This window comes from Mobula hypostoma, chromosome 18 (assembly GCF_963921235.1).
Source record: "Mobula hypostoma chromosome 18, sMobHyp1.1, whole genome shotgun sequence".
In the NCBI taxonomy this organism is placed as follows: Eukaryota; Metazoa; Chordata; class Chondrichthyes; order Myliobatiformes; family Myliobatidae; genus Mobula; species Mobula hypostoma.
In genome coordinates, this window is record NC_086114.1 from 4,325,663 (window position 1) to 4,338,509 (window position 12,847).

Sequence of the window (12,847 nt, forward strand, 5' to 3'; positions counted from 1 at the left end):
AGAGGGGAAAGATCAGACTGATTTAGGCTGTGGCTTTCACAAGACACTCAGTGCAGTGACAAATGTTGATTATCTTTTTGCTGGGAGAAGATATGAGCAGGGGACAGACAACAGAGAGCAAGGAAAGGTAACACATTGGTATCATTTCCGCTGTGATTTCCAAACTATTTACTTCCCATGAAAGAACTAAATTTATATTGTTGGTACCCCTAACTTTAATATCCTGATCTGTGAACTACCATCCAGTGTGGTACACATACTGGTCTAGTGTGATCACTTGAAGTTGAGTATGATGTCCTCCTCAGGGTTTGTCTATTGGAGGATCCTCAGCTGGCCATGGAGGCCGATCTGTGATCCACATATCCTACGCAATGTGGGCAAGAGTAAGAGGTGGTTGAGGTTAGTGGTTGGGTCTTTTGGTTGTTCAGTCTCTCCTTTCATACAAGGCATTGAGAGGCATCCAGCCCCTGACCACCACATTTAAATCATATTGACACAAATACAGTTTTGGGTATTTTTAGAGAATATTAAGAGAAGTCAGTCAAGGACAGCTTTAGCACTCTACTCACCATTACCCCAGAAAGATGTTGGATTTGGGAGCAGAACTTTTTTTTGCAGTTTAACTTTCCTATACTTGCTTATAATTTTACAAAATCACACATATATGTGTGCAATTTTTCAGTGAATTTTCTGTAATTGTTGTGTAGCTGATTCTGTATTTTCTAGAAGCTTCCTAGTTGCTATCTTCTCAATGGAATGTGTTTTTATCCCTAGTCTCATTATGAGACAACACAACTTCTTTTTCTTTGCTTTCTTTCTTTGTTTTCTCTTTGATCTTGTAACATTTAATACAGCGACCGTAATCTCCAAGTTTTCTGCCTCATTCATGACTTCTGAAGAACCTCCAAATCAATGTCACCAGATCAAATCTTAAGAACTATGTTTTCAGATTTAGTTAGGTAGTCACTTGATTGATTGCTATTCAAACTAAATAGAAAATGTGATAGATCAGAAATAACATTGATATAAAATGCTTAAGATACTCTTTGAGTATTCCATTGTATATCAATTTAATGCCAACCTACTGAGATATTAGCAAAGAGATATTACAGACATCTCTCAGGCAGGAGATACAAAAGCCTGATAGCACATACATCAAGCTCAACGATGTCTTCTAATCTGCTGTTATAAGATTATTAAATAGTTCCGTAGTACGATAAGATGGACTCTTAACCTCACAATCCACCTTGTTATGACCTCACACTTTATTTTCTATCTGCACTGCACTTTCTCTGTAACTGTAACACTCTGTTTCTGAATGTTATTATTGTTTTACCTTGTTCTACCTCAATCCAGTGTGTAATGATCTGATCTAGAAACATAGTAACGTAGAAAACCTACAGCACAATACAGGCCCTTCAGCCCACAATGCTGTGCCCAACATGTACTTACTTTAGAAATTACCTAGGGTTACCCTTAGTCCTCTGTTTCTTTAAGCTCCATGTACCTGTCTGGGAGTCTCTTAAAAGACCCTATTGTATCCGCCTTCACCGCTGTCGCTGGCAGCCCATTCCACACACTCACCACTCTCTGCGTAAAAAACTTACCCCTGATATCTCCTCAATACCTACTTCCAAGCACCTTAAAACTGTGCCCCCTCGTGTTAGCCATTTCAGCCCTGGGAAAAAGCCTCTGACTATCCACACGATCAATGCCTCTCATCATCTTCCACACCTCTGTCAGGTCACCTCTCATCCTCGGCCACTCCAAGGAGAAAAGGCTGAGTTCACTCAACCTATTCTCATAAGGCATGCTCCCCAATCCAGGCAACATCCTTGTAAATCTCCTCTGCACCCTTTCTATACTTTCCACATCCTTCCTAGAGTGAGGTGACCAGAACTGAGCACAGTACTCCAAGTGAGGTCTGACCAGGGTCCTATATAGCTGTAACATTACTTCTCAGCTCTTAAACTCAATCCCACAATTGATGAAGGCCAAAACACCATACGCCTTCTTAACCACAGAGTCAACCTGCTCAGCAGCTTTGAGTGTCCAGTGGACTCGGACCTCAAGATCCCTCTGATTCTCCACACTGCCAAGAGTCTTACCAGTAATACTATATTCTGCCATCATATTTGACCTATCTGTATGAACACTATGCAAGACAACCTTTTTGCTGTATCTCAGTATAAGTGACAAAAAAAAAATTTCCAATTCCAAGAAGAAATTTCTAATTATCACCAATGATTACTTCCAAAGAAATTGGGAAAAATTTAACTGAAGTATGAAACAACCTGCTGGCATTCACTGGCTCTCCAAACTTACCAATATTTCTCACTGAGCCTTGGAGCATGGCTGCCACAACTTTTAACATTAAACTTAACGTCTCTCTCTGGTGCTGCTGATCATTAGAAGGTCCACTGTTCCCTGCAGTTTAAGAAGGAAATAATTATTGGGAAGAGGCTAAAAAGATCAATATAAATCATTGGATATTTATTAAAAGTAAATAAAAGTAGATTAATTCCACTGATTGAGGTTCCAATAAATGAACTCCTAGAAGTTTCAACACAGGGACTCCTTCTATCTCCGGCCACCCTACAGACCCGTCCTAATAGCAAAACAATGGAATTATAGTCAAGATAATCTTCTCTTCTCCCCATTTCTGATAGTGGAGAAACTAATCAATACAAGCTACTGTTAAATACTTACTTTGAAGTTTTAATCATTTCATAAGGCTCAAGAACTCTCATGCCCAGAAGATGCCATATTTTCCACTAAGTATTTTAAAGGCAAATTCAGTAAATCTGAAGACCTATAAGACCATTAGTCACAGAAGGAGATTCAGGCTATTCGGTACGTCAAGTTTGATCCACCAAGCCATCATGGCTGATTTACTTATTTGTATGTTTGTTGATATATGTATTTATTGAGGTACAGCACAAAATAGGCTCTTCCAGCCCTACAAGCCGTGCCCCCCAGCAACCCCTGATTTAACCCTCGCCTAATCACGGGACAATTTACAATGACCAATTAACCTACAAACCGGTACATCTTTGGACTGTGGGAGGAAACCAGTACACCCAGAGGAAACCCACGCAGTCACAGGGAGAATGTACAAACTCCTTACAGACTGTGGCAGAATTGAACCCGGGTTGCCAGTACCATAAGGCGTTGTGCTAACCATCACGTTACCAAGCCGACCCTCTAAGCTGTCTTATCCCCATTCTCCTTCCTTCACACCATAACCTTTGACAGCCTTACTAATCAAGAACATAAACCTCCAATTTAAATATACCCAATGACTTGGTCTCCACAGCTGTCCGTGGCAATGAATTCCACAGATTCATCACCCTCTGGCTGCAGAAAATCCTTGTTCATGGATGTTGCCTGACTTGCTGATCTCCTCCAGCATTTTGTCTCTGTTGCTGAAGAAAATCCTTCTCATTTTTCTTCTAAGGGGATGTTCTTGTGGATGCAAACGTAGGACTGACACAGGGCTGGAAGACCAGTGTTCTGACTTTGCAACTATACTCACCAGGTTAGCCCTGATTAGAATCTGAGGTTGAAATGACTAAGTCCTTTTAAAAACCTAACTACTAATTCCACCCAAATACAAAAGAGAAAGTAATGTCAGGAGTGAACCTCTGAATGCCAACGCCTGATAATTAGTTTGGTAAAAGTGACGCTTACCTGTTTTCCTCAGCATTTTTGCATGCCTCTGAAGACGTGTAAGGAGCATCTCCAGAAGTCTGGTTTCTCGGAACACAATTGTGAGCAACGGATCATATTTGGTGATATCTAGCATGCATTTAAGTGCCAGCAAGGCACAAACTGGTGAGAGGTTCTCTCGAATTATGGCTTGAACTCTTGAAAAGGTCTCATGGGGTATGTAAGACAGATCGAACACAACAAACCGCAACATTTGAAAATACTGACTCTGCACCGTCTCGGACTTGAGGTAGATCACCTCAGCAAGTTGGAAGAAAGCTTGCTGCGTCCACTCCAGAAGGAAGAAATTGGCTTGATTCCAGCTCCAGATCTTCCTGATTCTGTCCAGGATAATTGATGAGACGTGGGAACAATTAGAATTTAAAAATACCGTCTGCAAAACTTTGAAAGCCTGGAGATTTTTCACAGTAGTATCTGGAAGTTGAAACAGAAGGAAATTGTTGTTTGCAATGAAGCAAGATACAAAAGTAAACAATCACTTTAACGACTGAGCCTGCAAAAAGATTAAGCGTAAAGATTCAAGAAAAAAGTGCAATTTTTCCATTGAAGCTCAATGGTTATGCTCTTTGATAACCTATCCTAGACACTACTGTAATGTATTCTGTTTTTCCAATGGATAAGAGCATTTTCTCAAAGGTTTTGTTGTCGGCCCTTCCAATTTTTCATCACTTGGAAACATTGTCCATTGCATCAGATTTCAAACTGACCACACCACATGGTACTTTAAAAACATCTCCTTTTGACATCTCCGTTACGTATCATAGATCAGCATGATTGCATAGCAGTTCGAGGAATGCTTTACAGCTTCAGCTGTAAGACAGGGCATTGAATCCCACTGCTGTCTCTAGGGAGTCTGTACATTCACCCCTTGACCACGCGGGTTTTCTGTGGGTACTCTGGTTTCCTCCCACATTCCAAAGGTAGATGGGTTAGGGTTTGGGTGCTGGGGCACACGACGATGGCACCAGAAGTGTGACGACTCTTGCAGGCTGCCCCTCACTGATTTGCTTTGACGTAAATGGCAAATTTCACTGTATGTTTCAATGTTTCAATGTGCATGTGACAAATAAAGCTAACTTAATCATTAGAATCATAGAATGTTCAACACAGAAGCTGGTCCTTTCAGCCTACCCCACCTATACTCACTACAATGTCTATTTGTACTAATCCCATCTGCCTGCATTAGTCCCCGTGCCCTTTGACATCGTTCCTATCAAACTAACTATCCAAGTGCCTTTTCAACATTGGCATTTCATTTGCCTCTACCCTTCCTCTGGCACCATCATTTCCTTATGAAAAGCTTGCCCCACTGATCTCCTCTTGTGTATCCCTAACTTAACTCCCTAATCTCTATCTTCTTCTCCCTGGTGAGTACCAGTGAGAAGTATTCATTTAGGACCTCAATCATATTTTTTGGATCCATAATTATCTCATTGATCCCTGGTGGATTATCCTTCCCTTAGCTACCATCTTGCTTGTACAATACTTGTAGAATATTTGGGGATTCTCCTTAATGTTTGTCGGCACAACATTGTGGGCCGAAGGGCCTGTACTGCGCTGTACTATTCTATGTTCTATGTTCTATGTTTAATCTGCTTGGATTGGAATGGCAAGCAGCTACAGTACAAGTCACTGGTGAAGAATAGATTTGGAATGTTATTGGCAGTTCTAGTTGTCTAACTAGAAGAATGATGTCATTAAACTGGTTAGGGTGCACAAAAGATTAACAAGGATGTTACCAGGACTGGAGAGCTGAAGTTATAAGGATAAACTGGGACTGCAATAAACATTTAGTAAGAGTTGGTAAAGAAAGACAGGGTGACTGTCAAACAATCAGAAAAAAAACAGAAAACAGGCAGATCAGGTGACTTTATAGCCTCCCAAACCACAAATCAGTTCTGAATACTGATGGAGGAGAGATTTTCCTAAGGCATGGGAGCATAATTAGGCCATTCAGCCCATTAGGTCTGCTCTGCCATTCCATCTTGCCTGATTTATTATCCCTCTCATCCCCATTCTCCTTCTCATAACCTTAGATGCCCTTACTAATCAAGAACCTAACAACTTTGCTTTAAATATACCCAATGATTTTTCCTTCCACAGGCGTCTGTTGCAATAAGTTCCATAGGTTCACCTCTGGCAGTGATAACAAACCTGAGCCTGGTTCTGAGCAATGCTCACCCAGTCAGTGAACTAAAAGTGACACAGCAATTACCTGACTTTGGTGGCTGTTGAAACTTAAAAGTAGGAAACTGTGAGCCGGTAATAGAAGGCACCACCTTGAGTTCTTTCTCTCCATAGGTCGTAAGGGAACTCAGAAAATCAACTAGCTCTTCCACAGATTTTTCTTCTTCATTTTCCAGCTCTTTATCAAACCTGAAGAGACAGAATGGTTTTAATTCACAGAGAGATACAGCACAGAAACAGGCCTGGGCTCAAGAGATTCTGCAGATGCTGGAAATCCAGAGCAAAACACACAAAATGCTGGAGGAACTCAAGCAGGTCAGGCAGCATCTGTGGAGATGAATAAACAGTTGACATTTCAGGCCGAGACCCCAGAAAGGAAGGGGATAGATGCCAGAATAAAAAGGTGAGTGGAGGGGAAGACCTAGCCAGCTGATGGGTGAAGTCAGGTGAGTGGGGAAAGGTAAAGAACTAGAAGAGAAAGAATCTGAAAGGAGAGGAGAGTGGGCCATGGAAGAAGGCATCCATCTCTCTCTAAGTAAAAAACTTAGCCCTCACATCCCCCTTGAACCTAACCCCTCTCACTTTCAATGTATGCCCTCTGATATTAGACATTTCAACAATGAGAAAATGGTACTGTCTGTCTACTCTATCATAACCTTAGAAACTTCCATCAGCTCTCCGCTCAACCACCACCATTCCAGAGAAAACACGCCAAGTTTAACCAACCTCTCATGATAGCACATGCCCTCTAAACTAGGCAACATCCTGGTAAACCTCTTCTGCACCCTCTCCAAAGCCTCAACATCCCTCCTGTAGTGGGGTGACCAGAACTGTATGCAGTACCAGCTGGAGATCATTTGTTATTGTCTGACAGGGGAGAACACATCAGAGCTTTTACACTTAACTGACCGTATTAAAACACTGCCATAGGTGGTCCCAAGCCTGGCAGCAAAAAGAGGAAGGTTGGGCATGGGGTGAGCAAGCCCACCCTGCAAAAACCCAGAGCTACAGGAACGCCAACAGAAGCTCCGAAGACCTCATCCCTGGAAGAGGAAAGATCTGGCACCAAGAAGATGGGTTACGCCTGGGGACAACTTGAAAGACTGGCTCAGAACAGGGAACTCTGGTGAGCTACTGTTGCCAGTCTATACCCCAGTAGGGGTAACGGGCTGAAGTAAGTATGTAAGAAAGACCAAATTAAAGAATATGCCATCAACTCTAATTATTCACAGGGGCACCTGCAATTTTATGTGCTCATGAGCAATTCTGGGAGAGGAAAAACTCAAAGTTCAAAGTTCAAATTAAATTTATTATCAAATTACATATATGCCACCAAACAAAATGCAAGAGGAACTCAGCACGCCAAGCAGCATTTATGGGAAAGAGTACAGTTGACACTTTGGGCCAAAACATCAAGTGTACTTTTTTCCATAGATGCTGCCTGGCCTGCTGAGTTCCTCCCGCATTTTGCGTGTGTTGCTCGGATTTCCAGCACCTGCAGATTTTCTCTTATGTGTTACCATATGCTACCCTGAGATTCATTTTCTTGCAGACATTCACAGTAGAACAAAGAAATGCGATAGAATCAATGAAAAATTGCACACAAAGACTGACAAACAACCAATGTACAAAAAAAGGCAAACTGTGTAAATACTAATAATAAATAAGTAAATAAGTAAGACTGAGAACAGCAGCTGTAGTGTCCATGAAAGTGAGTCCATTATAATGTTGTGAATCAGTTCAGCATGGGGAATGAGTGAAGTTATCCACACTGGTTCAGGAGCCTGATGGTTGAGAGGTAATAACTGTTCCTCAAACTGGTAGTGTGGGACCTAAGGCTCCTTTGCCTCCTTCCTGATGGCAGCAGTGAGAAGAGAGCATGGCCGTGGAAATGCAGGTCCTGCAGTGACTACAGTTCATTCAGACAGCCATAGTACCTTTCATAAAATTACTCTGGGTGATATTTAGGGATGGGTGTGGGGGGTTGTTTGCAAGATTTAAATTTGTTACAAATATATAACATCTAAAGTCAGACAAGATGACTGTGGCTAATCTTAGCCCATTTCTGAGGTGGACCACATACACAAATTTACAGCACCTTTCCGGTTCACTGAGAGAACTATCGGGTAGTTTAACATAAACACAAGAGTTTCTGCAGATTCTGGAAATCTTGAGCAACAGACACACAAAATGCTGGAGGAACTCAGCAGGCCAGGCAGCATCTATGAAGGAGAATAACGATCGATGTTTTGGGCCGAGACCCTTCATCGGGTAGGTGATCATGTGAGATAGAGAATTGTCACACTGGGTCTGTGGAGAATGCTCATCTAACTCTCACCCTTCCATCTCCTGTTAAACTTAATCTAATTTTGTCAATGGAAAGGAAATCACTACTGCCTTGCAGTGATTAAGAACGTTAATTAATTGAGTTAGGCACTCTCATTTCCCTGCATATCTGAGTAGAAAGGTCCTTGGGAGTTCATTGAAATCCTCATTGTTCAATGCTGTTATATTATTTTATTTTATTTACTTACGGATACAGTGCAGAATAGGCATTTCTAGCTTCACCACTGAGCAAACCTCAACAATCCTAATTTAACCCTAACTAATCGGAGGACATTTACAATGACCATTTCACCTACTCGGTACATTTTTGGACTGTGGGAGGAAACCAGAGCACCCAGAGAAGAAACACACATTCCAGGGGAGGAATTACTGAGACTCCTTATGGAGAAGACCAGGACTAACTCTGAACTCCGACAGCCAGAGCTTTAATAGCTTCGTGCTAACTGCTATGCTATCGTGGCACTGAACTCAAAGCAGCTGAGATTCAATGTCAAAAAAATGTGAAGTGATGCAGAGATGAATGAGGATATAAGTTAACTGAGAAATATTAATTAAATGAAATGATCTTAATCAGGCTGTGAGAGAAAGCCATAGATCTGCATATAAGACATAGGAGCAGAATTAGGCCATTTGGCCCATTGAGTCTGCTCCGCCATTCAATGTACAGTCTTCGAAGGAACAAGTTTATAAGGTTTCTAAAAAAAGTATTAGCTTTAGGATTAGATGCATATGGCATAAAAGTACAGAAGTTAATGTAAAACTTTATAAGATGGTGGCACAGTAGTGCAGCAGTTACCACAACTCTTATACCACCAGCAATTACCAGCTGGGGTTCAATTCCTGCCACTGTCTGTAAGGAGTTTGTATGTTCTCCCCGTGACTGTGTAGGTTTCCTCTGGGTGATGTGGTTTCCTCCCACATCCCAAAGACATACAGGTTAGGGCCGGTGTAGTTGTGGGCTTCTATATTGGTGCCAGAGGCATGGCAACGCTTGCACTCTGCCCCCATCGCATCCTCGGACTGTGTTGGTCATCGACACAAATAACACATATCACAAATTGTTTCAGTGTTTCAAAATACATGTGTCAAATAAAGCTAATCTTAATTTATCAGTTGTAAACCTCATCCAGAGCACTGCATCTGTACACAATGCTTTAGGAAGTACAAGTATACATGTACAGTATACCATCTACGGAAACATCTTTCCTCTGGATCAAAATGCACAACATAGTACATGTTGTGAAACATGTACGCCCTGGAAAGGGTACAGAGGAGATTTACCAGGATGCTGCCTGGTTTAGAGAGTATGGATTATGATCAGAGATTAAGGGAGCTAGGGCTTTACTCTTTGAAGAGAAGGAGGATGAGAGGAGACATGATAGAGGTGTACAAGATAATAAGAGGAATAGATAGAGCGGATAGCCAGCGCCTCTTCCCCAGGGCACCACTGCTCAATACAAGAGGACATGGCTTTAAGGTAAGGGGTGGGAAGTTCAAGGGGGATATTAGAGGAAGGTTTTTTACTCAGAGAGTGGTTGGTGCGTGGAATGCACTGCCTGAGTCAGTGGTGGAGGCAGATACACTAGTGAAGTTTAAGAGACTACTAGACAGGTATATGGAGGAATTTAAGGTGGGACCTTATATGGGAGGCAGGGTTTGAGGGTCAGCACAACATTGTGGGCTGAAGGGACAGTACTGTGCTGTACTATTCTATGTTCTATGTTCTATAACTCACACATAATACATGAAGTATTATTACCACAAATAATAAGGTCCATTTACGGCACAGGATAAAAAGTAAAAAGTATAGCACTACTGGTGCTTTATACGTGGTGAGACCTGGGTGGTGGCAGGGAATTCAGTAGTCTCACGGCCTGGGAGAAGTTGCAGTGGATTATCAGTATATAACTAAGGATGTATGATTACTATTATCAGGTAGAGTGATAGAGAAGGCTGGATCAGTCTCTTTTCAGCCATTGTTAAAGGAAGATTTTAAGCAAAATCAAAGTCAAGTTGATTCTCATGCACAAGTACACGTCTGTGCAAGTGCAACAGAAAACTGGCTTGCAGCTACATCACTGGCACTGGCAACATGTAATCACTTAAGGAGTTAAACATTTAAGCAGCTTTCAGGAAGAACTGTAAATAGGAATTAGTGTACAAGTATATGGTTGAATGACAATAAACTTGAACTTGAAACAAGTCTAATTGCCACCAGTTCCCCTAGAGACATCACCACACTCTGTGAAGGATCACTCTGTTAGCTACATTCTACAGAAGGTTCATAAACACACTGCAGCAAAAAAAAAGAACAATACACAATTATGCGTGGCGGGGAAGCTCGGTGGTTAGCCTAACGGTATTACAGCGTTAGCAATTCATGTTCAATTCCACCACTGTCTGTAAGGAGTTGTACCTTCTCCCTGTCATTGTATTGGTTTCCTCCAGATGCTCTGGTTTCCTCACACACTTTAATTTTATTTCTATTCTAAAGATACGATGCGGACGGAACAAGTCCTTCCAGCCCAGCTAGCTGTACTGCCCAGCAACCTGCTTACTTAACACTAACCTAATCACAGGGCTACTGGCAATGACCAAGTAATTTACTGACCTGTATGTCTTTGGACTGTGTGAGGAAACACAAGTGGTCTCCGGGAGAATGTACAAGCACTTTACAGATGGTGTTGGAATTGGACTCCAAATTCCAATGCCCTGAGCTACAATAGCATTGCACTGAACACCACAGTACCATGATGCCCAAGTGTTAATAGGTCAATGGGCATAATTGGGCGGCGTGGGCTTGTTGGGCTGGGAGGGCCTGTTGCCGTGCTGTATCTCTAAATTTAAAAGAAATACGTGGTCGAACTTCTAGATTACTTTCTCTTCAAGACTTCCGATTTTAATTAGTGTACCAAAATGTCCTCACCCTGCGGGAATTTATCAAAACGTAGAAGAAAAGCAAGATTTAAAAGGTGCCTCGACAAGTCAATCTACTTGAAGTTTCACTGTCTCAAATTAACTGAACCTGTTAGCAGTCTAACTTCTGGTTTTACTTCTAGCTGGTGAAACCATGTTTCCACTGTCCATTCATTAGGATGTGTGGTTAGCTGCTCTTAATTTCCAGCAGAGCAGCCAGCACCCATCAATACCGTAAAGGAGTAACAGCTTAAATCTTTGTGTGTAAATCAGTGCATCTACTTTCATTTTTTTCCATGTCCTCAGCGTCAGCTTTTTAAAACACATTAGTGACAGAAAAATCAGAGATCATCATAAAGACAGCGTAAAGCATATCAGTTAGTGTTGGTATAAAAGTCAGGAAGTTAAGTGACGGATGGATAAACATTTTGTTTAACCACATTTGGAATATTGTGTGAAGTTCTGGATGTAACATTACAGCAATGATGGGCAGAGCGTCAGAATATTTTTCCCAGGTCAGAAATGTCAAATACTAGAGAGCATAGCTCAAAGGTGAGAGGGGGGAAATTTGAAGGAAATGTACGGGACATTTGTTTTACACAAATAGTGATTGGTGTCTAGATGGTGCTGACAAGGCAAATGGCTGATGTAGATATGGTAGCCACACAAGGGGCATTTAGATGGAGACATGAACAGACAAGGAATAGAGGGATATGGACCTACTGGAAAATGGGACTAATTTAAATTGGCAGCATGGACGACATAGAAATGATGGGTTGAAGGGCCTGTTACTGATTGAGTCATAAAACACTACAGTACAGAACAGAAACAGGCCCTTCAGTCCACTTAAACCATGCCAAATTATTAATCTGCCTAGTCCCAACAATTTGCACCCAGACCGAGCTCTCCATACCCCTCCCAACAATGTACTTTTCCAAACTTCTCTTAAATGTTGTAATTGATTTGCATCCACCATTTCAGCTGGCATCACCTCCTGAGGTGAAAAAGTTTCCCCTCATGTTCCCCTTAAACATTTAGATTAGATTAGATTAGATTAGATATTTGGGTGTCATAAGAGTGAATTTCACGTTTCACCCTTAACCCATGACCCCTAGTCCCACCGAACATCAGTGGAAAAAGCCTGCTTGCATTTACCCTATCTATATCCCTCTTAATTTTGTAGACCCCTAAAAAATCTCCCCTCATTCTCCTGTGAATAAAGTCCCTTATTCAAGCTTTTGGAGGACTTATGTCCCCAAGTCCTGGCAACATCCTAGCAAATTTTCTCCGCACTTTTTCAATCTTATTGACATTTTTGCTGTAGATTGGCAACCAAATCTGCACACAATGTTCCAAATTAGGCCTCACCAACATCTTATACAATTTCAAATTAACATTACAACTCCTGTACTCAATACCTTGACTGATGTGCCAAAAGCTTCTTTACGACGCTGCCTACCTGTGATGCCGCTTTCAAGGAATTGTAGATCTGTATTCCCAGATCCCTCTGCTCTACGGCACTTCACAGCGCCCTGCCGCCCCACCGTGTCAGTTCTACACTGGTTTGTCCTCCCAAAGTGCAACATCTCATACTTATCTGCATTTAATTCCACCTGCCATTTTTCAGTCCATTTTTCCAGCGGGTCCATATCCCGCTGCAAACTTTGAT

At 41.8% G+C, this 12,847-nt stretch overlaps 1 protein-coding gene across 2 annotated transcripts in view; it reads right to left on the reverse strand.

Annotated features, from left to right (window-relative positions):
- Positions 1-12,847, reverse strand: part of wdfy4 (WDFY family member 4) — a 351,254-nt gene that overhangs the window by 290,603 nt on the left and 47,804 nt on the right. For both annotated transcript variants that reach the window (XM_063070340.1, XM_063070339.1), the window contains exons 8-10: positions 5,945-6,105; positions 3,691-4,143; positions 2,326-2,427 (exon numbers count right to left, since the gene is read on the reverse strand). In XM_063070340.1, coding sequence (XP_062926410.1) covers positions 2,326-2,427; positions 3,691-4,143; positions 5,945-6,105 — 716 coding nt within the window. The remainder of the gene's footprint in view (positions 1-2,325; positions 2,428-3,690; positions 4,144-5,944; positions 6,106-12,847) is intronic.